The 26,805-nt window shown below is 58.1% G+C and overlaps 1 protein-coding gene across 1 annotated transcript in view; it reads right to left on the bottom strand.

Moving 5' to 3' along the window:
* Nucleotides 1-4,805: 4,805 nt before the first annotated feature.
* The window catches only part of IGSF9B (immunoglobulin superfamily member 9B), a 42,897-nt gene continuing 20,897 nt past the window's right edge, over nt 4,806-26,805 (bottom strand). The window contains exons 11-20 of the mRNA XM_069565012.1: nt 25,520-25,670; nt 24,711-24,822; nt 22,484-22,659; nt 21,299-21,525; nt 20,571-20,655; nt 18,287-18,448; nt 17,987-18,032; nt 15,784-17,433; nt 8,800-8,921; nt 4,806-5,487 (exon numbers count right to left, since the gene is read on the bottom strand). Of these exons, the coding sequence (XP_069421113.1) occupies nt 5,279-5,487; nt 8,800-8,921; nt 15,784-17,433; nt 17,987-18,032; nt 18,287-18,448; nt 20,571-20,655; nt 21,299-21,525; nt 22,484-22,659; nt 24,711-24,822; nt 25,520-25,670 (2,940 nt within the window). The 3' untranslated portion in view covers nt 4,806-5,278. The remainder of the gene's footprint in view (nt 5,488-8,799; nt 8,922-15,783; nt 17,434-17,986; nt 18,033-18,286; nt 18,449-20,570; nt 20,656-21,298; nt 21,526-22,483; nt 22,660-24,710; nt 24,823-25,519; nt 25,671-26,805) is intronic.

Genomic DNA, 26,805 nt, shown 5'->3' with positions numbered 1-26,805 from the left:
CTCCTACCAAATTAGGAGTTGCCTCGCAAAGAAAAGAATCAACCAAAAAGAGGGCCTGCTAGGCCTGAGGCTACTCAGGCAAGTTAGTGTGTCCCTACAAAGCTTTTGTACACACACACAGCACACTCAAATGCATACCACAAACATACCACACACACACACACCCCACACCACACACGCACCACACATACCACCCTCACAAATGCACACCACATACCACACACATAGGCACCATACATACAGAACATACCACCCACCCACCCACCCACACACACTCTTACTTCCTGAGCCCAGGAAAGGAACATGGACAAGATAGCCACCTGGGGCTGGAGGCCACAGAGCTAGTCCGGTGACTGCAGAGGGCCAGGTGAGACAGCCCCACCTCTCTGCTCCAGCCAGGACACTGTCTGCTCACGACAGACCCTTCAGGTTCTCAGCAGGTAACAGAGATTTCCGATGAGAGTGATAGACAGTTTCCCTTCAAAGAACTGCAAGATGGCTATAAGGACATCTGTCCCCATGCCAGAAACAAGATCTCTTAGATGCTGTAAGCCAAAAGGGGCAAAAAGCCTCTCAGCCCTCATCACCAACATGAGGAGTCAGCATCAGCCCCTTCCCTCTACACGTGTGGAAACCCCATACACCATCAGAAGCACACTCACAGGGCTTCTAAGGCGGAAAATGGAAACCACCCTCGACGAGCCCAACCCTTCTCCCATCTCAGATTCCCTTCCCTACCCAACCACCTCCCCGACGCAAACCATGCACGAGGTCAGGATCCCTGGAGCCACGAAGAAGTGGGATGGGAAGGAAACAAGGTAACTACTATGTATATGGGGAGGAAAGGAGAGCCTGATCCTAAAATAAACCCAGAGAAGCCAGGGCCAGGGAGAGACTGGTGGGACTGGTGGGGCACATTTCTTCAAGATTCAAGAGGCCCAGCAGCTGTTTGTATCACCATCAAGGCGGCTGGGACAGACAGACGGCAACGGACCAGGGCCAGGGGCTGAGAACTTGCAGCACTTCTCCCTACCACCCGGCCCAGCTCTCCCCACCAGCGATCTGCAGCAGACACTGTTTCCTCAGGCTGCTTCAGACCCACCAAGGAAGACTGGCCCTGTGATGTCATTAACGGCTGCTGTCTACCGAGGATTCAGCAGTCCAGATGCGCCTCTCGTCTGGAAGGGACAGGCGCCAGCAGGGCTGTCTGCACATCCACCTCACTCTTCCTCATCCTACACAGACACCCCCAGGGTATGGGACTGTCTAGGGATCAGACTCAACCTATTTATTCTTCCAGCTTAGAATGGGTCATGAACACACTTCTACCCTCTCAGTAACCCAACATGCAAAATAGTACATTTGCTCATAGAAGCACCGATGAGAGCCCCAGAAGTAAAGCACTGGACCAAGGTGGACTCACTGCTGGTAAGTGGGGTGGTGGTGGACACCCCAACCAAACTCCCAGTTGCTGAAAGCAACTCTTCTCAGAGGAGCAGTGCAGCCCCAGGGGGCTCCAAGCTCCAGCCTCCCTTTATTTGGAGGAGAAAGAGCTGATCAAGGATGCCCACTTCCTTGAGGGAGCCCTCAGGTGCCTACCTACCTCTGCCTCCCTGCTGCTCCCCAACAATCCCTGCCCCCCAAAGCTCCATCACATGCAAGCAAAGCAAGCCCCAGATTAGCCACTAGCTTTTCTTTCCCTATGTTTCTCTATATGGTAATAAAATGTACTTTATGTACAATTCCTCCCCAGCCCACCCCCAATCCCCTAAAAGGCTTTTTCTAACAAAACTGGAAGTAACAGCTCTAGCTGTGCACACTTGGGCCCTGAATTCTAATCCTGGAGAGTAACAAGGTCGCCCTGTTGCTCTCTGAAGTCTGCCTCCTCCCTGAAGCTATTTTGTCAAACTTAAAAAAAAAAAAAAAAAAAAAAGCCTAGGAAATTTCACATCTGATCCTACCAGGTTTCCTCTGCATGAAAAGGGCACAAAGAAACAGCTGAAATCAGTTTAACCCCAAATATTTTAGATACCAAATCAAAAAGAGATAGCACTGTAAAATAGTAATGGTGACTCCAGTCCACCCTTGCACTTGAGACACCCCCATGCACAGGATCACAGGTCATAGGCCTCCTCAAAGAGGGGGCAGACCCTGCCCACCCACCATTCCCCTTTCAGACCCATATCTCTGGGGAAAGTTGAGAGAGACAGGCTGAGGGCTTGTAGACAGAGATCACCAAGTGCTGGGCTGTGTCCATACTCAACCCCGCTGACGCCACCAGCAAATCGAGAAAAGGCCCCACCTTCTCCTTATTGCTTGCTTTCCCCCAAACAGCCTCAAGCTCCCTCTGGCTGCACTTCAGCCTTTCCCTGGTCTCCAAGTCACCTAACCTGAAATAGTGCAGCCTCCAGGCACGATGCAGGAGGAAGGGTAGGCTACTTTTAGGCAAGGTTACTGGATGGGCCGAGGGTCAGTCTGGAGGACACCTGATCTCCCACAGACTAGGGCCTGAAAGTCGGAGGAAGCTTCAGAGTCGTCCCTGCACTTGGTGACGGGCAGAGTGCAAAGGGCATCTGGTCCTTAGACATGGCTGCACCCCCATGCACATAAATTCACACCTGCACACGCCCAGCACTGGAGCGTGTGCCTGTAACAGCCCTGTCTCCACCTCATGGACAGAGTGGACTGTATTCTGCTGATTTCACAGTCCTTACAGTAAGTGCTGAACCAGCTCCCCGGGGTGCAGGAAGGCCCATGTCCACATACATTGTCACAAGAAGGAAGCCCTCTTGGGAGGAGTAATGAGTCCAAAGCTATTGAGAGATAGGTCGGCCTGGTGCCCTTCCCCAGTGCTGGGGACGCCCAGAACAGCTGACACCCAGCAGCCGGCAAAAAAGCACAACTCCAACCACTTGCTCTTCTGTGCTGAGGTACCAGGCCTGGCCGAGGGAAGGCAGGCAGGCAGGAGTCAGCACCGTTGTTACCACTGGCGACGGTACATGGCAGGGCCCTGAATACCATCCCTTCTGTCTCCTCTCCTGTTGTAATCTCAGGGCCTACAGTCCCAGCCCAGGGCTCAGATATGGCGGCCTAGCTCACCCTGAAGATACACAGCCCTGACATTGCACGCATGGCCCACCAGGACCTGCTCCACTCAAGAAACAGCCACCATGAGAGTCCAGACAAAGGCCACAACCGACCCCTGGGCCCGGTAGAGGTGCCCGCGAGCCCCCCGTCGGGCACAGCGGCAGAGGTAGTGCTGCCTCGGGGAGGAAGCAGAGTCGCTGCTTCGCTGGAGCCGCCACCTGGGTGGGGCTTGGACACGGTGCCCAGCGAAGTACATTGGCCAGAAAGGGCAGGTTCCACGGGGTCAGTGGTGGGCAGGAGACTAGGCACAGCCACGAACACTGCTCCTGACACTTCCTTCTCCATGATGGTCACGCTTGGAGGGAGCAGTTGTGTGACGTGTGAGGCAGAGCCCCAGGGGTGGACCGGGTCCCCACTCACCAGGCGTGAGAAGGAAGCACTGGGCTGAGGATTCACCCCTAGGATGGACGCTCCCACACTCAGGTTAGCCTGCCAAGGTCCCCAGAAGGAGAGCCAGAGAAGTGTCCAGTGCTGTGACGGGCCAATATCCAGGCAGGTAACTGGGGACAGGGGCTGTCCCCAAACCCACCAAGACAGCAGCACCAAGAAGGAGGTACTTGCAGGAGCCTGACTGCCACCGTGATTCTCGGGTGGCCAGAAGGGCAAACTCTGGCACAAGAGGAGGAGAAAGAGGCCAGATGCACCCTAGCCACACACAGGCCTTCTGCCAGCCGAGGGCAGTACCACACCGCACACGCGCGAGAGAGAGACCTCTCCTGTCGCCGTCAGACCACCTCGCAGAGGCTTCTGGGTGCTAAGAGTCTGAGTTAAGAAGAGAACTCAACAAAGAAAGGATGAAGCCCGGCTCCCACCTCCCACTCTTTCCACCTTCAACCCCAGGGCTCAGACAGTTCTATACATACAGCCCTGGGGGAAGGGGGGGCCCAGAGCACCCCCAGAACCCAGCATCCAGGCCCCCAGCTTTATCTGATCCCATCCTGTGGGAGTTCAGGTCTGGGGGGGGGGGGGCACATGGGGAGCATGGAGAGGAGTGTGGGCGGGCTCCCCACACGTGGCAATTAATCAATCTGGGGAATTAGCTCCCACAAAAGGAGAGGAGGAATCCAATCAGAGCTTTGGAACAGCGCTCTGGAGGGCATGGGATATAAATAGAGCCGCAGCGCTGGGTGCTCGGCACAGATGGCTCTGGAGCGGGAGGCCCCCGGCCACAGGGCTCCGGGCCCGGCTGGACCCAAGGGGCTAATGAGGAGCTCCAGTCTGGGCACAGGGCCACCTCCAGCCCCGCTGCTAAGCAGCTTCACTTCCGAGCCAGACCATGAAAGCAAGAGAGATGCCCGCCTGGCCGTCCACCAGCCACCCTTCTCCGCCCGGGACCAAGAAATAGAAGCGGTGTTTAGTTCCATGGTAACGGACTGTTGAGCCCCCGGAGCGGGCAGCGGGCAGCATGGCAAGCCCTCACTCTGCCCGGGAGGCGATGAGGTCAAGACAAACAGGGGACCCAGCTGAGAAGGCATGAATCCCATTTCAGGGGGACTCATTCCCGAGATAGACACCAGGGCCCCCGCCAGCTCCCGCTGGTCCTCCTTGCCCAGCCCACACGCCAGCTGCCCTCTCCCTCCTTCTGACCACAGAAGTGAGCATTTGCTCCCACGTACATATATATACATAGAGAAACCCACAAACTACACACATACACATTTGCATCTATAGCTATATATATGTGGAGTCTGGAAGACGGCGGAGTCCAGCCCTCTTTCAGGACTCGAGAAACAACAGAAGCAGGGCACAGTGCGAGCCACTGCTTCCTCTCTCACTCCACTGATATCTGAGGAGGTGGAGAAATCCACCTAGTGAAGCGGGGAAAGGGGGGGAGGAGGCATGTCTCCCCCTGTCCCCAGTTCACTGCCCAAACTCCACCCACAGCCACGCTGGCCAGCGAGCCCTCTCTCCTCTCTCCCGGACACGAGGCCAGCAGGTCGGGAGGCGAAGGAGAGGCCCACTCAGGCCAGAGGGAGAACAAGTGCAGCCAGGGTCTGAACAGCCCTGGAAGCCAACAGCCGGGCCACCGCTCCCCTGGCAGGGGAGGACGAAGCCCCGCACACCCATTGCCCCATGCCAGCCCTTGCCCCTCAGCCAGCAGCCTCGCTCAGGGGACACTTAAGTGGCAGCATCACAGCAGAGTGGCGTGGCCAGGGTCGTCGTGCTCCACGCTACTGAGTATTGCCTTCTGGTCTTCCGGGAGCTGGCGGTGGCACAAGTCCGACAGACGGGCGAAGGGGTCAGGCCGGGAATGTCTCTTCTTCCTCCGGAGGCAGACAGCTTCATCGGGCCACAGGACCTGAGAGTTTGGAAGGTGCTGAGCCTGGGAGGCAGAACCATCTAGGAAGGGGAGCAGGTGCACACAGGACAGGAAAGGAGGAAAGTATGGTAAGAATGAGAAGCCAGTGGTGCACCCCCACTGCCCCCTGCAGGGCATGCTGCCTGGCCCCCAGGGCCACATGCTGGAGCCACCCACCTGCCCAGAGATCAGAGCAGAAAGTGCAACATGGAAGTCAGCGCCCCGGCCACCCCAAGTGCTGCTCTAGTGAGAGCCGGAAAGCAGGGTGGGCATGGCTGCACCTCCTGCAGACCCAGATCTAGTCAAGCAACATCTCTCATCTTATATTTAATGTTGAATATATTCAGTACCTTTTATTTAATTTTTTTCTTCTATTTTTTTAAAGAAATATTTACCCATCTTTCTCAGTGCCTCCTGGGTACCAGGCCAGCATTCTAGGCACGGGGCTGGGACTCAGCACACTTTCCCCCCACCCAGTGCCGCAAGCAGGGATGGATGTCTCAAAAGATTTTACTTGTCCACATCACAGTCAGGTCTGGCCCACCCTGGACTGCCGGGCCATCCCTCTGCTGCATGGTGCTTCTGGGGACACAGAGGTGAAGCCCTCTCGTTCTAGAAGATTATACTTCAACGTGGGGATGGGGAGGAAGAGATAATAGAGATTTAAAAACTACAACCGTAAACCTTTCAGATGCTGCAAGTACTACCAAGAAAGGTAGCACAGAACCCTGAGACAGAAAATCTGGGGCGCTGCTTCTGCCCTGAAGGAGCAACACCGAGGCGAGCCTCGCATTATGAACCTTCCACAGGCCTAGGGGAGAAGTGTTCCCACAGTGTGACGGCCCCAAGCAAGGGGCGAACGCGACACGAACTGGAGCCCAAAGGAGGGCCGCCACACTAACGCAGAGGGAGCGGAGGCGGTGAGGCAGGAGGGCAGGCAGAAGCCTGTTCTGGTTGCAGGGGGACCTTCCGGAGGTTTTAGCCAGAAGTGAGTGTGTGTACGTGTGCTGCACATGTGTGCACACGGACTCTCTAAAACCACTCTGGCCACTGTGTGTTGAATACACTGTAGGAGCCGGGACGGAGGCTGGAGGACCAGATAGGAGGCTGCTGTTCTGGTCCAGGGGAGAGACAGGAATGACTCAGAACTTAACTTTAGCATCTGAGACAGAGAAAAGTGGCCAGATATAGTGTGTGTTTTAAAAGTTGAGTCAACAGGGGACTTCCCTGTTGTTAACACTTGGTCTTCCAGTGCAGGGGGGTGCAGGTTCAATCCCTGGCCGCGGAGCTAAGATCCGACATGGCTTGTGGGCAAAAAAAACCCCCAAAACATAGAAACAATGTCACAAATTCCATAAAGACTCGAAAAATGATCCATATCCAAAAAAAAAATCTTTAAAAAACAAAGTGGAGTCAACAGAGCTCACCAGATGGACCAGATGTGAGAAGAGGAGGGGAATCAAGGAGCCTGAGCGACCAGGCGAGGAGGAGAGCCTTTTATGAGACTGGGCAAGACGCAGACATGGAAGATTATCCATAACTATTTGAGACAGAACACCCAGAGGCATGGGCAGCAGGCACCCAGAAATATGAGACCAGCTCACAGACAAGGGCTGGGCTAAAGACAGAGCTTTGTGGAGTTGTGAACACGTGACAGCGGACAGGACCACTTACACAAAAAAAGAGAACATAGGCAGCTCATGGGACTTTTTTTTTTTTTTGGCCAAAAAACAGATGATAGATATATATTATAGATAGATAGATAGATAGATAGATAGATAGATAGAATGGGCTTAAATGGGTTGAAAATTCAGCTTTGGACTCTTCTCTTCCAAAACCTAAAAAAATTTGTCTTCTTTCTCTAAACTTCAGTATCCTCAGCTATAAACTAATAGGATAATTGTACCACCCAAAGGCCGAGTGAGAACTGAGAACTTGCTGCATCCCAAGCGCAAGGGCCTCAGTGTCTCATTCTCCCATATGGAAGGCTCTCTGTGGTAGATAAGACAGACCAGCAAAGAAGCCGTGCAGTGGTCTTCTCAGACAGCCTGTCACAGCACTCCAGAAACCACTGGCAGAATGAGAGCATGTGATAAATAGTAAGGAGTTTTCTAAGTCTGAAATAAGGCTGAACTATTTTTGCAGTATCTTAGAAGCTATGTACAACTGCTGGGTAAACAGCATCCATTTCAGCAGAGATGTCCTTTCTATGAAATAAGGCAGTTTCATTCTAACTCATGGAGAGAAGTCTGCCCTGCCCTCAGACACTGAGTCCATGCCACAGGGACCCCTTAACACCGAGTTCAGTTCAGTTGCTCAGTCATGTCCGACTCTTTGTGACCCCATGGACTGTAACACGCCAGGCCTCCCTGTCCATCACCAACTCCCGGAGTTTACTCAAACTTATGTTCATTGAGTAGCAGATGCTATCTAACCATCTCATCCTCTGTTGTCCCCTTCTCCTCCCGCCTTCAATCTTTCCCAGCATCAGGGTCTTTTCAAATGAGTCAGTTCTTCGCATCAGGTGGCCACAGTATTGGAGTTTAAGCTTCAGCATCAGTCCTTCCAATGAATATTCAGGACTGACTTCCTTTAAGATTAACACTGAGTAGGACCCCAGAATTCCCATGTCCATCCAGAGGCCTGATAAGGAGGAAACACATAAGGAAACAGGGATATGTCCAAGGCATATGGCAGACTGAGGGGAAAAGTACTATTTATATTGTTAAAAAAAATACACTAGGACTTCCCTGGTGGTACAGTGGATAGGAATCCACTTGCCAGTGCAAGGAACACAGGTTCGATCTCTGGCCCAGGAAGATCCCACATGCCCTGGGGCAACTGAGCCCACGTGCCACAACTACTGAGCCCGCATGCTTCAACCACTAAAGCCCGTGAGCCCAGGGCATGTGCTCCACAACAAGAGAAGCCACCACAGCGAGAAGCCCGCACACCACAACAAAGAGCAGCCCCTGCTCACCACAGCTAGAGAGCCCACGCAAAGCAACAAAACCCCAGGGCAGCCAAAAATAAACATTTTTTAAAATACACTAAAACAATGCTGTGTATTTTCTAAAGGTGTACACACAAAAGGGTTCTGAACACACATGCCCCCAGGAAGGATGGTCCCTAGGTTGGATGAAACAAGATTGGGAGGACAATCAGATTTTAACCTTATTTTTCTCCTTTTTTGACATGAAAACTCTATTTGTACATCACTTGGCAATTAGCACTAGAGAGAAGCAAAGAAGAAGACACACTAGAGGAGCTGACTCTGCAGAGAACCCAGAGCTGGGATCTGTAAAGACAGGTCGGGGTGTGAAGGGAGGGATGGCACGCCGCTCCGCATTTACCGGATCGTTTCTTTGACTTCGAGGAGCCCTTGGATGACTTTTTGGGCTTCTTTATCCGTTGGTACTTCAGAGCCTCCAGCCTCTCAGGTGCAGCAGCATTCCCGGGTGCAGGCGGATGTGTCCTGGAAGGGACAATTGGAGAGGCACAGGTAAGCTCGCAGACGAGGGAGCTTTGGAGGAGGAGCTGGAGAAAGCCAAGCAGCTGTCCCGGAGAAGACACCTGCCTCCCTGCTGCTCCTGGAAGAAAGAGTCCCAGTGGAGAGCTCCTGCAGCGGGAGGCCCATCTGCCGGGCCACCAGAGACCTGGGAGAGGGAGAGAGACAGGCTTTAATGGTGAACCCGTCATGCGGCCCTAAGCTGGGGAAGGCAGCGTGGAGAAGAAAGCAGCTTCCGTGTCTTAAGTTCTTGGACCATCACAGTCAAGACCTTTAAGTAAAAAGTACAAGGGCAGATTAAAGGGGTTGGGGGGAGAGCAACCCCACCCCTGACTGTTCCCCCCGCCCCCCAGGAAAGATAGGCCCAGCCAGACAGGGCCCTAGTGTCCCGTGAGATCAGCCGCTCCTTTGCCAAGAGTCAGGCAGAACCCTGCAGCCAGCAGCAGCCACCCACATTTCGGCAGCAGACGGGGCTCAGACTTCATGGTCACGTGAGAGAATAGACGAGCGCAGAAGTGGATTACGACAGTCAGTGCCCAATCGGGCAGTCTGGCAAAGCCCGGGATACCTGCAGTGAGTGTCTCCACAGTTTAAGATACAGAGAAACCAAGGTTGTTGGGAGAGGAGACCTGTGTCGGAGTCCCCTCCTGCCCCAGCTGAGGAGTGGAGGTAGCAGCTCACTTAACAGAGTGCCTGTGCAATTAGGTCAAAGGCAACACCCAGAGCCCGTGCCGCCAAGATGACAGAGAGCTCAAAGAGAGCCGAGAGGATGGGCTGCGACGATCTACACGCACTGGAGAGAAGAGTTCAAGAGTCAGAAGAAAATCTAGAAGACTGTTGCCATTTCTTCTCAGAGGAAGCCAAACTTGGAGCGTGAGGAGTAAAGGGGGAAAGAGAGACATGGGTCGCTCTTTCTTTCCGGCCTGTGATGCTCTCAGCACGCCATCAGGGAATCAGGGCCACCCCAAAACCCTGCGGGCTAGCAGGGAGTCACTCTTCCCATCTCCCTCCCCACACCTCTCTCTTCCATCTCCATTCCAATCAGTGCTTGGTAAATCCTGATTGAAGGAAGAAGGATAGCCAAACCTGTGAGGGGAAAAGAAGTCCCCAGTAGTGAGCAAGCAATCTAAGGTTAAAAAAAAAAAAAAAAAAGAGGGGCAGGAAGACCACAGCCACATCTCCCCAACCTCGGGGATCTTTGTAGGGACAAGGAAGAAAACACAGAGGCTAACTGTAGACGAGCCTCTGGTTCCTGGGGCTTCTTGATCCAGCTGACAGTAAAGCAACCTGCATCTTCTCTGATGGATGCCATCCTTCCATAGCCTGTCCACATTTACAGTGCGGGGAAGCTCCTCCCAAGTCCAGGCCAGAGACAGCATCTCAATTTTCATCAGCCCCCTCGAAACACAGAGCTAAGAGCCCCCCTACATGCACACACGGCCTCAGAGAGAAGTAGGCCAGCTCACCATCAGAGGTCTGGTCTTCACCCCGAGACCCAGCTGCCAGCTCCCCCTTCCTTCCTCTTTCACAGACACTGCCGTCTACCCCTGGAGGCCCTATATGGCAGCAGCTGGAAGGAATTCTGGAAGCAGACCAAGAATGGAGATGGCCAGGCCACGAGGGAGCGTGACTCCCCAGAGCCAATGCAGCAGCTTCACCCCGCTCAACCTGGACTAAGGCTTCCTGGTGCTGCCTGGAAGGAAAGAGACATGAACGCATGGCTCGGGTCATCCGCTTGCTGGTGCTGGCCGGCCTTTTCCAGGGGCAGACAAGTGAGCGGCACACCATCCGAGGAGGCATATGACAAGCCAGCAGGCCAGGGGCCAGTGTGCAAACAGCACAGTGCAGGGTGACCCACTGGGCATGAGAGAAACAGGTACAGGCTGCCCCCCAAAACTGCAAGGGATTCTCCCAGGCAGCTAAGGCTTCCAGGGTCAGTATCATTATTGCTCTCATCATACAGAACTGGTTCACCACTCACCATGCCAGGTGCTGATCTATGTCCTCTGCAGTAACTCCCCTGAACCCTGACAGCATCCCTAAGGGGCAAACATGAGACCGACCCCATTTTTCAGATGGAGAAACTGAAATTAAAGCGCTTATGCCATTTGTCTCATAATCCAGTTGTCAACGCGACACAGCCAAGACTCTCAACGTGCCGTAAGCTGTGTGCGCAGCTTCTGCCTGATGGAAACAGGCACAAGCCCCACAGGAGGAGGACACTGCTCTCACCCCGCAGCGCCCCCTGCCCTGGACGCCCACGCTGCCACCGTCTTGGACATTCACCCCGTCGGTGGCAGAGCCAGAGAAGACAGCCTGGGGAGGGAAGCTGGCTCAGGTGTGCACTCAGCAAGGATTCCCAAAAGGAAGAAATAAGCCACTGGGAGGTGGACGCAGGGGGAGCCAATTTTTCTTGTGAAGCAACCAAGCTCCAGCCCTTCCAGGACACCTGCTGTCCACCTGTTCCTGCATTTGGCTCGGTGTTCAGACTCTGATGCACACAGGAGAAGCCCCGAGGCACTGGGCTGCTTGCCAGTACGGGGGCAGAGATAAAAAGGCAGGGTCTGGAAGGACGGGGGTGTGGGGAGGAGGACACAGTGGGCCTTCATATTCAGTTAATTAGGCAGAAAAGTTACACGAAGCATCCCAGCAGGCTGGAAGCCAACTGCCCGCTTCTCTGGAAAGGGGGACCCTGTCCCCTGTCCAGGCTAAGCCCCTGGGGGACTTCTGGGCAATGCACTTTGATGCCAAGGAGCTCAGACAGGGAGGTGAAGCCAGAACTCTCTTTCCATTCAGCCCCAGTCCTTCCAGAACACACAGAGTCATCAAACTTGGACCCCTCTCTCAGAAAGTATGAGCATTACTAGAAGGTGAGGCCTCAAAGCCTGGCATCCCCAGTGAACTCCAAGTCTATGTCCCACAGTGTTTCTCTATGGTTCAGACCTTCCAAAGATGGCCTGAAATATACCTTAACACTCTTTGCCTCTTACTCATTATAAAATTCATGCAAAACCCAAATTAGTCACAGTCCCAGAGACCTCTCAGCTGCTTTCGCTGTGCCCACCTGCAGCAGTGGAGGGAAGACACAGCCCAGCTCAGAAAGGCAAGCCGCAGCGCAGGATGGCTGAAACCCTCCTGGCAACAGCAAAGCAGAAGGGAAAGAGTGTGGCCTTCCTCTCCTGAGTGCACACTCTGCCTGTATGGGACTGGGGAGGAGACCAAGCAAACCCACTCCCATCCACGGGGTGGCCAGGACGTGGGTGAACCCGCCTTCCATCGTAGCACAGCCACCAGGACTCTGCGGAGGGGCGCCCTCCTGCTACGCCCACCGACGGCCCCTCCAGTGGGCCAAGTGTGTGGCCTCCCAACTCAGGACAGGCTTTTACCAACGGGGCCGCCTTCCCCGGGTTCACCCAGTACAAGGGTCCCCAACACACTCCAATATGCCTGCCTCATGGAGGCCACGGTCAGCATGAACAGGAAAGGGAACCTGAGAGAATGGGAGGCCCAGGCAGCTGCTGGTGTTCAGACAGGGAGCTGAGAGCCCCGGCCACTAACAGGCCGAGTCCTCCCAGAAACCACTCGCCACTGCCCGCCCTGAGAAGGGAGCTGGAGGAGGAGGAAAAGGAGAGGAGGAGCGGCCCAGGACGGCTGTGGGCTGGGAGCAGGGAGGGGGGACAGAGCGAGAACGCACGTAGACGAGACGAGTCACACCTTCTCCAACAGACCCAGGGGGACACAAGCAAAGAGGGCAAGACGGCAGAGTCCATGGGGGAGCCCGGCGCCTGCGGGGGCCCCCCGGCCTCTGCCCAAGCTCCTGACAGGCAGCGCAGCGAGGGCCTGACTCTCGAGGCCGAGGAGCTGGCAGGGCCAGGCAGAAACCCAGCTCCCGCGTCACGCCCCTCGATTCTGGGTTTGTCACAACAGTGAGGGGACACTCAGCCTGCAGGTCTAGGACACCAGGGAGGGGTCACAGGGGAGAACAGGGCCCAGGCACTTTTCAAGAATGAAGGGGGAGGGCTGGACCTGGAGTCATCAACTCCTTGGGGGGGGTCAAACTGGGGTCAGGGAGGAGAGAGGGAAGGTGGAGGGCCAGCCTGTCACTGTCACTCAGCTGGCCGCTTGCAACTGCTGTCCCTGGGCTCCCAGAGCGTGGCATCAGCCAGCTTCACAGGACCCGGACCTCGGGCTGCGGACACCTTCCCAGCTGCAGACCATGAGGAGCTGGCAAACAGGCTCTGGTTTATGGGAGGCCACTCCCATGACTCGAGGAGACAGGCAGCCCCCCGCCTCCCTTGCCCCCTGCTATCTCCAGGTGGGGAGGAGACGAGGCTTCCTCCTGGAAGCCAGAAACACCCAGGGAGGCTCTGCTGCTGTCCGAGTGCCTGGTGCCCTCACTGGCTAGTCCCCAGAAGCATCCATGGCAAAAAGCAGCATCTTCTTAGCCACCATGAGAGTGATGGGGTTAAGCTGACCACAGAAGCCTCTTTAAGAGGCTCGGTACCCTTCTGCTGTCAAGTTGCTGAGATCCCCACCTGGAAGAGGAGGCACCCACAGAGGAGCAGAGGGAGGAAAAGTGGTATTTGGTCAGCCTCTTGCCAATCCCCTGCCCGGGGCTGGTTCTCTCCTCTAGGGGGCTCCTCCCAGAAGCTCCCAGAGCTATGGCCCAGAGAGGGCAGGAGTGGCTGCTGCAGGGGCCTTGAGAGCAGCGAGCCTCCGGGCGAGGTCTGCGCCTCAGTCCTGTGATGGCCAAGAACAGGCTGCCATGAGGGCTCAGGAGTGGTGACCTTCGCTGCCCAGGGCCCTCACAGGACGACACGGGGCCTGGACCAGAGAAAGACCCAGCTGGAGGAAAGGAGCAGGCCACTGCCCAGCCCCAAGCTACGGGGAGGACCGGCTATCAGTAGGATCCCCAGAGGACAGGGAGGGAACAGGGCAGGTCAAGGGGCCAGGGAGGGAGGGGGCCTCTGTGCTGGAGGCTGCTGGGAAAACCGGGCAGAAGAGAGCAAGGTGCTCACAGATACCCCAGGGCCCAGACAGGTTTCCCAAGTGCAGAGATGCAAAGCGCTCTAGGCATTCTAGGCCCTCAGGTGCATGCAGGTGCCAGGGCTTCTGTGGGAAGCTCTGGACAGCAGGATGCGGGTGTCTGGATGCAGAAACCAGGGGGGGCTCTGGGCGGGGCTCGGAAGCTGCAGCTAGGCGGTGGCCCGGCGGGCTGTGGCAACAGCATGATGTGGGGAGCCCAGGAAGCCGCAGGGAATCAGAGCGGAGGCTGCCGCCCCACAGAGGACCAGGGGGCTATGGTTTGGATTCCCCCGTAAAGGAAGCGATGGCCCTGCCGAAGCCCGTCCGCCGGTCCGCCCCCCACCGCCCGCCCAGCCGGAGCTCCCTTACCTATTGAGCTGAAGAGAGGCTTGTCTCGACAACACTGCCCAGATAGCTGAGATCAATCAGAAACAAAGCGGTTATCAACACGGGCGCCGGGACCACCCACGCACACCCAGAGGGGAGGGGAGGAGCACGGGGATCAGAGAACCGACAAGCGAGGAGGCCAGAGAATGGGGTGAGGGGCAGGAAGGAGAGAGACAGAGACCCAGACGGCACGATGGGACGAAGCAGATGAGGGCTGCACAAAGCACAGACGACAGGGCACGGCCCCCAGCATCTCCTGCAGACAGCGCACGGCTCTCCTCCACCTCCCAAGCCTCCTCCCCCACCTGAGCCGAGGGGTGGGCGGTGAGGCTTGTGCTTCCAGGTACCAGAGTCGGGAGTGAAGGGGGCAGGGCGCCGGGCTTCCTCCTCTCGACCACCTCCCGTCTGCCTACCATCAGGCCAGCCTCTGCTCTGGACTCTTCCCCTGCACAGGCGGCCACACCAAAGAAGAAGACCAAAGGACGGAACCAGAGGGGGCGGGGGCAGGAGATATGGGGTCTACAGACGGTGCAGGCTCTTCTCAGCAAGTCGGGCCAACCCAAAGAAGATGGAGGAAGAGAGACAGACAGAGAAGGACGGACTTAGGGAGGAGAAAGGGGTAGGGAGGGAGAAGGACCCGAGAGAAAGAGCACGGGCAGGCATCCAGGCTCAATGGTACCTGGCACACCAGCTGCTACCGTTTACAGTGGGCTCCCCCAGGCCGGCTGATCGCAGGGGCTTGTCTGTCTGTCTGTATGTCTGCAGTTTCCTGCGAGGCACACAGGTTGGGGTGGGGTGTGTGGCTTGGGCTCAGGGTTCACAGGCCTGAGATGTTGCTTTCAGCCTCCAGGAGGACACAGCCTCTAGAGATGCTGGGGTGGGTGGTGGGGGGTTTGGGGGAGGGGGGGCAGTGGTGCGGCGCTCACTAGGCAGCAGAGGGCAGGAAGTTGGGGACAAGAGCCTGGAGGCCCAGGGAAGCCAGGCCCCAGGGTCCTGCTTTCAAGGAGGAGGGGTCAAGGAAGAAAAGGAGGCTGGACATGAGCTCTCCGGGCAAACCCTGGAACCACCCAAAATCAGGCTCCCCGGGAAGCACTGGGTGACCACTCAAGGGACGCACATACCCTCCCCCCATCCATGTCCTCTCCCCTGGCCGCCGCCCCAGGCGGGGGTCTCCTGAGAGCTCTGGGCAGGGTGGAGAAGATCCTTCATGCTCCTGGCCAGGTACCTGGGCAGGTAAGCCGCACCCCCACCCCAGTGACCACACCCTGGCGATGCCAAGACCAGCACTCCTCTCCTGAAGGATCTGCAGCATGTCCAGACAAGCCCTGTCATTCGGTGGATGGAGGGGCAGGGGGTGGGGGGGGAGGGGCGGAAGATGATTGGGTGCAGTGGGCACGAGAGACCAGCTCACACTCACCCTGAACTCGGTAAGGGCGGAGCGGGGGGCTCCGGTCTGAGCAGCTCCTCCCCCAACCTTCGAGGGGAAGGCGTCTGTCCAAACACATCCAAGCTGTCCGCCGGCCCCGTGGGGCCCGGCGGAGGGGAGGGGTAGGCTGTGGCCAGAGTGGTGAAGCCCACGGTGGGCCGGAAGCTGGGGCTGCCACTGCGGCTGCTCTGGGACGGGGAGCCTGTGGACGGCGTGGACTTTCGCGAGAAGCTGACGGCGGCCGGTGGCTGCAGCGTGATCTCTGACATCTCGGTCTGCTGCAGGAGGCCAGGGCGGGGCCGGGCCCGCGCAGCCAGCTCAGGGGAGCCGGTGCGGGAACCGATGGGGCTTTGGGTCAGAGGCGAGAGCCGGGAGGGCTGTAGCACCACTTGATGTAAACTGGGCTCAGTGCGCCTGGCCTGCCGGGGACTGGGCCGGGGCCGGGGCTGGGGCTCGTACCACCGGGTGTCCAGGCCCAGCGCACTGGGGCCGCCGTGCGCCCCCGGCTCGGCCGGCTCGGGGTAAGGCAGCACGGGTATGCCCATGCCTTGGCTGGTGTGTCTCAGCTGCCCTTGGCTCACGAGAGGCTGCACAGGCCTGTCCTGCCACTTGGCGGTGGGGGGCACTGGGGCGGGGCCTCTGCCTGGCGATTTGCCGGCCCAGCCCTTGGGCGCCTCCAAAGACAGGATGCCTGGGTAGGCTGCAGGCACCTGCAGGGAGGCGGGTGGCAGTCCTCGGGGGAGGCCGGCCGCGGGCTGCAGGCTCTCAGCCACTTCACAAGGGTGCAGCTGGTGGGGGAACATCATGGCCGGGGTCTCCAGACCCCCGAAGGGGAACTCCGGCCGGCCCCAGGGCTCCGGGGAGCGCCCACCGGTGGGCGTCTGAGTCAAGGGCAGTGTGCTGTTGGAAGCATTCTCTCCATTCTCCTCGGGGATGGTGGGGTGGCCGAAAGGCCCCTCGGCGTGCAGGGGCGGCGAGGACATGACGGAGCTCAGGGGGCTGCCCACCTCCGGCATGTAGAAGGGAGGCGGCTCCACCTCCCCCGGGCTGCTGCTGCTGAGGTACCCGTAATACTGGCCGTGCTGGAAGGGCCGGGGGGCGGGCGGTCGGGCTTGACCGGTGGCCTGCAGCCGGCTCTCCAGGCCGCCGGGGCCCTCCAGGCCACGGGGCTGGAACCGAGGGCTGTATGCTGGTGGTGGCAGGTAGGACTCCTGGCTGGACGACAGAGGGGTCAGCTGGGACTTGAGGGCAGCCACAGACGTGGGCACCAGCGGGTCCTCATTCTCCTCGTCCGACTGGCGGAACTCGGGGTACATGTCGGTCTCCTCAGCGAAGGGGAAGCCCTCGATGCGCCGGGCCTTGGCAGAGGGCTCCACCTCAGAGGGGTCCATCACGAAGCGGCCGTCAGGGCCCCTGCTGATGAGCTCAATGGGCGTGGTGGCCTCCGCCTCGGCCTCCGCCTTGGCCACACTGTACTTCTTGCTGCTGATGGCCCTCTTGGTCTTCTTGTACAAGGACAGCTCCTTCTCGCGTGAGGGGCTCAGCATTCTCTTGGCCGCCGGCTGGCCCTGGTCATCGGAGGATTCGGACGGGGCACGGAGCGTGCGAATACTCTCAGGGCTGACCTTGCCAGAGGACAAGCTGGGGACAGGGAGAGAGCAGGCGGCATGAGGGGGGCTCAGAGGACATGACTTCTTTCTGTTCTTCCCGCCAAGTACCTGAATCACCTGGGAAGGTGACAGTGAGGAGGAATGGCAGCGGGGCCATGTGTTCTGGCATGAGATACTCTGCCTGGCTCTCAACTGCCTAGGTGGGCGCTGTCCATTTTCCAAACGGACACCCTGTTCCTACGCTTATTCCGTCTGCTCCTACTGTTTGCCACCTCTCTCTAGTTACACCTGCAACTTGACTCCTAGATTGCTCAAGAAATGCAAGCTCTTTTTACTATTAACTTAACCAAAACATATTAAGAAGATACATCTGTTACGATGGGGGGAAAAAATCAAAGAAATACATTCTAAAGCCAAAGAGAAACAGTTCATCTGCTCTCCTGAGTTGTCTGTGCTACAGCTTCCTCTGCCAGTGCGGACAACTTGAAGCTGCCATGCAGATCAATTAAGGTGACACAGCTGAGTGAGCCCTCCACCCTCCACCCCGGACAGCTATGCCCTCTCCTCCTGGGGAGGCCACTTACGGAGACTCCAGGCTCTTCCTGCAGTGTGTGATGGAGAGTGGAGGGTCTGGAGGGAGAAAGGATGGAGCTGGCTGAGGCTGATGCCACAAAGCCCACCCCAGCTGTCAGCAGGGCCCAGGGCAAAGCCCTGCAGGGAAGCGGCCCCCAGGCATCAGAGACCGCTCCATCCAGGATCCTGCACCCCCACCAGGCCCACCTCCACCCTCATTCTGGTCCCAGCCACCTCTCCCACCATCAAGGCAAGTCCCGCTGGTAGCTCTGCCCATGAGGTCCAGTTTCTGTTTTCAAGCCGACACCCACCTTTCTTGCGCTTGAGCTTCCGCTTGCGCTGCTTGTTGACGAAGCAGGCGGCCAGGGTGCTAAACAGGATGGCTGCGGCCAGGAAGCAGATGGTGGCCACAATGCCAGCCAGTACCGGTCGGGCCAGCCCCTCATCGGTCAGGTCCGGCTGCGGGAAGATGTCTGGGGGGTGGGGGTGGGGGGTGGAGCACAGGTGAGACTCTTCCCTCCCCCAGGACCCCAGGTGCCTCTCCGCCTGCACAGGATCCACATGTCTAAGGCTCTGCCCTAACACTGAAGAGGCGGCCTGGTGGGAAGAGGCGGAACGGCACTGGGGAGCTGAGGAGTCGCCACCTACATCTCCTCCCCGTGGGGCAGCCTCTCCAGGTGATGACCAGGCCATCACTCACCTGATGACCTCACCAGGTGCCCTCTCCAAGCAGCATGCTCCACCCGGAAGCCATGCCCGGTTGACCAGACGCTGTGGGAGCCTAAGTATCACATGGCCACAGGGACTCCCACCAGCCTCTCTACAGGACCAGGGCCCAAGACGGTGACTGCAGCACTGTGGGGCTGTCACTCGAGAATGCAGGCTCCCGTTCTACCATGACGGTGCAGGCGGGCAACCCCTGCAGGGGGTCAGCTCGCCCTGACCATCACAGGCACATGCTAGTGTGGACAGGGCCATCAGACAACACCCTGTCCTATTGGCAGAAGGGCTCAGATTCACAGAGCTTGTGAGAGACAGCGGGATTGGATGGGTCCCCAGGACCACACATCACCCAACAGCTTGTTAGGAAGTGCCGCCCCACAGGCTCATCAAAGGGAAGCCCACATATCTTTGATACATTTGGCCAGAACCCACTCCCATGTCGATAAGGACATGGATGAAAACAACCCAGATCATGCTGAGTAGAAAATGAAGGCTCAGCCTTTGCAACCAGGAGGCTGAAAGACAGTGAATGCTGAGGTAGTTAGAGGACGTTCACCAGGGACCCTCGCAACTACTGGGAACCAGACATAAAGCCATTGAGCAGAACAGTTCACAAGAGGTGCCCCCAAACCCTCAAATCCTCTACCCCGGCCTGGGCTGCAGCTCTCTCCTCTAGATGGATGCCAAGACAGAAGTGTGCTGGGCTACAGCAGGCACCTCCGAGGAGAAAAAAACAAGACCAGGTTTCCTAGGGGATCAGTGGTTAAGAAGCCACCTGCCAGTGCAGGGCACACGAGTTCAATGCCTGGTCAGGGAAGATTCCACATGCTGCAGAGCAACTGAACCCGTGCACCACAACCACTGAGCCTGAGCTCTAGGGCCCAGGAGCCGCAACTACTGAGCCCATGCGCTGCAACTGCTGAAGTCTGCATGCCCTAGAGCCCACACTCCACAACAGGAGAAGTTACAGCAGTGAGAAGCCCACACCACACAAACAGAGAGTAGCCCTGGCTTGCCACAAGCAGAAAATGTCCATGCAGCAATACAGACCCAGCACAGCCGAAAACAAAAATAAATAAACTAAAAAAAAAAAGAAACTAGCCCCACAGTGCCCAACACACAAGACAGAAGTGTGCTGGGCCCGCCGGAAGGCTCGCTTCCCTGCCCACCCCACCGTACCAGCATCTCCAGGAATCCCAAGCGTGAGCTTGTCGGGGCCCCCTCCTGCCCCCTGCCTCCAGGGGGCCCTGCGAGCACTGCCCAAGGACGTGTGCCCCAACTTGATCGCTAAGCAAAAGCCTCTTCCCAAACCAAGGGAACCACTTCTGGGGGAGGGATCTGCTACTTGGCAAGGACTGTAACTGGAGAAACACGCGTAGAATTGGGCCCAGAGCCAAGAGAAAGGAAGATAAATGGAGACAGTGCTCGGGAGTTGGCTTTATTTAGCCTGAAAAAAATCTAGGGAGAGGAAGGAGCGGAGGAAAACAACACCAAACAGCAATTTTCCAAATGAAACACCCTAATTATGAAGCTGCCTTACCGAGAGGCATCGGTAAGCACCGCTGACCCGTTTCTGTCTCTTTGCTCCAATTTGCAGCCCCCACGTCACCCCACAAGTGGATAACACCAGAGGAACAGAAATTTGACAGCAAAAGGACTGAAGTTCCTTTTGACTATTCTAACGAGAAGGTTAGCTGGATTTCCTTCTGTGGCTACCGCAAAGAAATGGTCATGAATTCGGCTCTTCAGGTGGAGAAACCCTACCCAGCTGAAGGTCATGAAACAAAGAGTCAGCTGGCGCCCCCTCCTCTATTCCAGCTCAGCCTCTCCCCATACAAGCTGGTGAGCCGATGCTGCCCCGACCCCAAGTACCTGTGCTGGAGACACCGGCAATGTTGCTGGGCTCGCTGATCAGATCCTGCATGACGGCCAGGACCCGGAACTCGTACCACGTGTCCTACAGCCCCAGAGGTGACACCCCGTCAGCCGCGCAACCTGTGACAGCCACCAGTACCCCTCCCAGCTGACCACCCCCCAACCAACTCTGCAACTTGGGGTATCTGCCAACTTCCATGGGATAAATACTCGGACTGTGATAGATTCCAAGCTATACATGTGAGGTCACTGAAAGCAGAGCTAGAAAGAGATGCAATGTGGGCTCTTGGGACCAATCCCAGTTCTAGAGCATCCAGGGAAGGGAGAAAGGAAGACAGGATAGATAGCAGGCACATGTGCGATAAGCGGCTGCCTCTCTCCAGCTAGAGAGACGCCAAGGTATAAGGGGAGGCAGCTGGGAAAAAAATACCGTGTTCTCCAGGGACTCAGAATTGCTGAAGGAGGGCTCCCACCCTGGGCTGCCCATGTCGGACTCCAGCCCGCCTCGCGCTCCCTGGCTTTTGGCGGCATGTGGAGACCCCTCAGGGCTGGCCCTGAACTTGCAGACCTTGGCTGCCGTAACCCCAAAATCCCAAACCCTGGCAGCAGCCCTGGGAAAGCAGGAGTGCGAGTGTGGCAGTACGCAGCCAGCCCGCCGACACCTGAGCTCCCAGTGATTCTAGAAGCAATTCACGGTCACTTCCAGCAAACGCCAGGCTCCACACCTGTGATAGGTCCCTGGCAAAGAAGTCCCCTTCGGTGCCAGGAATGCCATCGTCCAGCGTCTCCCAGCGCTCTCCGATGCGGAACTCCAGGACATAGCGATCGATGGGGAAGCTGTGGTTGGCAGGTGGGAGCCAGGACAGGAGCACGCCCTGCTGGGTCCGGTTGGCTGTGAGGCACCTCGGTGGGGTAACCAGCACCAGGGGTTCTGGAGTTGTGACAGGGAATGCTGCAGGGTGGGGGGAAGATGATGAGGGGGTTGCTGAGGCTGCTGCACCCCCTTGACCCACGCATTCCTGCAGCACAGGGACCCCAAGGCGGTGAGGGTCACATCCCCTGGGAGCAGGCATCAATTTAAGGACCAGAGTCACATGAAGAGCCCTCCTGATTCAAAGGAAGGAGGCCTGGCAGCGGGCCTGAGCTTTCTGATTCTGTCTCCAGAGCACAGCCAACAATACCGAGGGATGAGGGACAGCATCATGTCCCTCACAGGAAAAACATCAGGAACCACCGGGAAGTAAGGTGGTATCTTTAAAAAGATACTTTTGTTCCCTTCCGAAGGAGGAGGAACACCTTCCCTCAGCACTGCCCTGTCCATACAGTCCCCTCTGGCCCAGGTGGAAAGCTGGCCTCCATGGGGGGGCGCTCTGGGGCAGGATGAGCCCGCCTCCACAGCTGCCCCCTTGGTGGCAATAAAGGACCCCGGGCAACACTGGCATGGAGCTGCCCGGTCACAGCTGCCCTCGTTGGCCGCAGAGAGGGGACAAACACAACGGCAACCAGGAGGACACAGCCCCTCCTGGGCCCCTGGGTCAGGAAGGAGGAGACAGGCCCACGCCTGCCACCAAATGAGGCTGGGGGCCAAAGGAAGGAGCCAGCAGAGAACAGGAGGAGAAAGGACCTCCAAACCCCCTATGAGGCCACAGGAAAATGGAAACAGGTCGTGAGCCATGAAGGATGAAACCAAAGCTTTCCCACCCACCTGAAGACACATGAGGCTGCCCCATAGCGCCCAAAGTGCTCAGCCAGGGCACTGCGGTCCAGACCAACCCCGAGATGGTGGGACAGACCCCTGCTGCTACATCAGTGATGGTCATATAAGGCATTTAGCAAGGTGCCTGCATATAGCGGGCAAGAAACCTCTGCTCCATCCCAGCTCCTGCAGGAGCGCCCCGGCCCGGCCTCACCTAAAGTGTTCACAGTGACCACCTCACTGAAGGCGCTGGTGCCCAGTTTGTTCTGGGCCAGGACACTGAACTGGTACGCTGTCTCGGGCTCCAGGGCTTCCACCAGCAGCCAGCTGGGTCCCGGAGGCACAGGCAGGGACAGCCAGTCATGGGGCCCAAACTGTGCCCGCTTCATCCTGCCCAAAAGGGAGAGAGGATTGGGGACAAGAAGACGGGGTGGGTTACACTGGAGACAGGAGAGGGCACACAAGTGCTGGAGGTGCGGGGCACCCTGGCCTCCCCAGGTTTGAGGTCAGGAACAGGCTGCGACCCCTCAGCTATGGCTGGCCCTGTCCCCATGAGGCCAGGTCCCTAGCCACTGCTGGTGCCTCATCTGTGAAAAGGGACCCTTGGCATTGTTGACGCTCAAGAAACTAGTCAAATTATCAGTTGCATTCTGAGAGAACCTCAGAGTTCTCTCAGAGAACTCTGGGCAGAGTCTTAAGAGTGGCCCTGCCCTGAGAGCGAGGACACTGAGAACAAGGCAGGTGCTAACGTGGGAGAATAGCTATGAGCACCAGCGGGACCTGAGGGGAGGCCGGGTGCCCAGCTACCTGGCTGCTCTGGGATGGTCAAAGCGGGCCTGCCTGTGTGACCCAGAGGGCTTGCTCTGTTCAAGCAGGCTGGTGTCACTGAGGAGGAGCTGAGCACAGGACAAAAACAAAGAGCGCTTCCCCACAATGGGGACAGGATTCTAAAGCCTTCCAGGTTAGAAGTCACCAAGGACGGCTGCACTGTGGGTGCAGAATGCTGGAATTCGGTGAGAGGGTCAACCCCTGCTCTGCGGCCTGCTGCACTCCCCACCAGCCACGAAGCCAGTGTCCAGGCGCACTGTCCAGTGCCACCACGGGGAGGGGATGGCTTCCCGTTGGACTGGCCGGGCAGCTCGAGGATCCCCGAGGAGGCCAGGTCCCTACACACCGACGGCTCACAGTTGCCTCTGCCCAGGAATCAGAGCCAGGGCAGCAGAAAGCACGGCAAAGAGAAGCCAGCATCAAAGGTCAAGATGGGAGAGCTGGAGGCAGGCAGAGAAAAGGGGGGAAGGAGCCCCCCAGCCCGAGACTGCCCCTCCCACCCGGCACCCCAGCAGGCAAGCAGGGTGACACAGCGAAGCAGAGCCACAGGCAGCGAGGGGACCAGCCCATGCCCAGACCTTCTGCTCAGGCCTCCCCGAAGGTGGCCACATGCCCTGCCCTGGCCACACAGCCCCCTGGCAGTACCTAGCCTGCCCCATAGAGGTGGGACCGGGTTCGCTTCAACTCTGAGGCCCCCCAAGCTCACCACCTAGATCCGGTTTGTGTCCAGAACTCAGAAAGCCCAGGTACTCAGAGTCTAGGAAACAGGCCAGGTCCCTCTCAACCTCCCTTGTGCTGCAAGTCCACGGAGGGCTCTGCCTGCGTCTCTAAGAGTCCCCAACTATGTCTCCTCCTCTCCAGGCCTGGTGAGCCTGGGGCAACACACACCCTGAGAAGACAGGTCTGGAGAGGAGGAGCTGAGGCTCACCCTCCCCGATCAACAATGTCGCCCCTGATGCAGGTGGCCGGCTCTGGGCTCGGGAAAACCCTAGGTGAGTGTGGACCTCAACCGAGGGCTCTCCTCCCAGTTTTTCCACACCTCCTGTCCTCAGCCTGACTCACACGTCACTGAGATGCTGGTCAACCCCAAGGTTTCGGCAAAGATCTCCAATCACTGCATCTCACCAAACGAATGTACAGCCAGGCACAAAGGCAATGGACACACAGTCCCAGAGAGAAAATGCACGTGTGCAGACGAGGGCAGGACGGTGAGTGCCGCTTCACACTGGTTTCTGGAACCATGGGGGAAGGGTCAGGGTAAAGCTAATCCTAGGCTTGCAGCTGGGCTGTCTTAGGATGCCCAAGATCAGGAGTCTCTTCCAGACTCCAGAGGACAGAGGAACCTAGAGGAGCGAGCCAAGGACATGGAAGGGCCGCAAGATCAGCTAAGAACACTCAGCACAGGATGGTGGGCCATTCGGGCCCTGACATCATCCCAGACGCCCCGCCCACAGAAGCCTCGTCACCAGGCAGCACACACCCACCATCCAGAGGAAGGTCAAGCGGGCAGAGATCCACACCCTCCTCATAACCTGCCCCCCAGCCCCGGGGACTGATGGGGGAGGGATAAGCAGAGAGCGAGGCGTGCAGGGGTGACTCACAGAGGTCCGTACCAAACAGAGAATGTCTGCTCAAATCCTCCGTCGTAGCCTGGCTCCCAGGACACATTGGCAGTTGTCATGGAGACCTGGACCCGGACACTGCCCGGGGCATGGGGGCTGGTGCCTGGAGACCAAGCAGACACCTCAGGCACAGGGAAAGTGAACCCGCGTGACCAGGGCTGTGACCCCGGGTGCCCCGCAAGCACAGTGGCCCCAGGGGAGCAGTGGGGGCCACAAAGCTCTGAGGAGCTGGGTCCAGCCCAGGGCCCTGGGGCTGGAGGAGGAAACCTGTCCTGCCAGGGAGGCTGGTTCCTCCAGTAGGAGATGGCCTGAACATCAGGGATACGGGCTGGGGGTGGGGAGTCAGCCCCTGGTCATCAGGACTGTGCTTGTCTGAAGAACCCAGAAGTGCACCTGATGGAGGTCAGCAAAGCCAAAAGCCCGTCCCACACGACTCTGGCAACCCACACACCATCGTGAGAGCAGCCCAGTCCAGCAGGCCCTCAACACCTCCAGCAGGAGTTTGAATCCAGGGCCCACCACTCAGTGTGGTGATGCCAGGCAAGGTGTCCCACCCAGGCTGGCCTTGGTCTCTGTGAGTGAGCCTGGGAGGAATATCAGCTTCCACTTTGCACCACTAGGTACTGAGCTTAAAGCCAGTGGCAAATGTTTCAGTGGCTGTTGTTGGGACAGTGGCTGTCTGGCCCAGAGGGGCAGGCATAATGTCCAGGCTGGGGTCCTAGGGACAATGTCTCCAACAGTGGAAGAGCCCCAGGGAACGGGATGCCTGCGCCAGGCCCCATCCAACCCCGAGCCCGTACCGATGACGGTCAGGTGGGTGCTGGCAGTGATGCTGGTGACCACGTTGGTGGCGACGCACTCCCACTCCCCATGGTCCTCCTTGCTCAGGGCGCGGAACTGCAGGCTCCCGCTGGGCAGGACGTTGTGCTTGCTTCTGCTGGGCTTCCCTACCTTGGCCAAACATGGGGGCGGGAGTGGGCGGCCAGGACAGAAGAGAAGCCACCGACACTCAGGGCTCCAGAAGGGGGTCAGCACTGGGCTTCAGCCCACAGCCCTCCTCTGCCCCTTGGGAACAGAGCAATCCCGGCCGTGCCCCCACTGCGCTCCTGCAGCCCCGGAGCCCAGGGGTACCTTTCTCCAGGTGATGATGAGGAAAGGGCCCCCACCGCGCTCCCCATGAGCCCGGGAGCCCAGGGGTACCCTTCTCCAGGTGATGACGGGGAAAGGGCCCCCACCGCACCCCCTGCAAGCCCCGGAGCCCAGGGGTACCTTTCTCCAGGTGATAATGAGGAAAGGGCCCCCACCACACTCCCCATGAGCCCTGGAGCCTAGGGGTACCTTTCTCCAGGTGATGATGAGCAAAGGGCCCCCACCGTACCCCCTGCGAGCCCTGGAGCCCAGGGGTACCTTTCTCCAGGTGATGATGAGGAAAGGGCCCCCACAGTACCCCTTGCGAGCCCTGGAGCCCAGGGGTACCTTTCTCCAGGTGATGACGAGGAAAGGGCCCCCACCACACTCCCCATGAGCCCTGGAGCCTAGGGGTACCTTTCTCCAGGTGATGATGGGGAAAGGGCCCCCACTATACCCCCTATGAGCCCGGGAGCCCAGGGGTACCTTTCTCCAGGTGATGACGAGGAAAGGGCCCCCACTGTATCCTCTACGAGCCCTGGAGCCCAGGGCTACCTTTCTACAGGTGATGACGGGGAAAGGGCCCCCACCGTACCCCCTGGGAGCCCTGGAACCCAGGGATACCTTTCTCCAGGTGATGATGGGGAAAGGGCCCCCACCGTACCCCCTGCGAGCCCTGGAGCCCAGGGGTACCTTTCTTCAGGTGATGATGAGGAAAGGGCCCCCACCGTGCTCCCCACGAGCCCTGGAGCCTAAGGGTATCTTTCTCCAGGTGATGATGGGGAAAGGGCTCCCACCGTGCTCCCCATGAGCCCTGGAGCCCAGGGGTACCTTTCTCTAGGTGATGATGGGGAAAGGGCCCCCAAAGCACCCCCTGCAAGCCCCGGAGCCCAAGGGTACCTTTCTCTAGGTGATGACGAGGAAAGGGCCCCCACCACACTCCCCACGAGCCCTGGAG

This window comes from Ovis canadensis, chromosome 21 (assembly GCF_042477335.2).
Source record: "Ovis canadensis isolate MfBH-ARS-UI-01 breed Bighorn chromosome 21, ARS-UI_OviCan_v2, whole genome shotgun sequence".
In the NCBI taxonomy this organism is placed as follows: Eukaryota; Metazoa; Chordata; class Mammalia; order Artiodactyla; family Bovidae; genus Ovis; species Ovis canadensis.
This window is presented reverse-complemented; position numbering and strand designations above follow the sequence as displayed.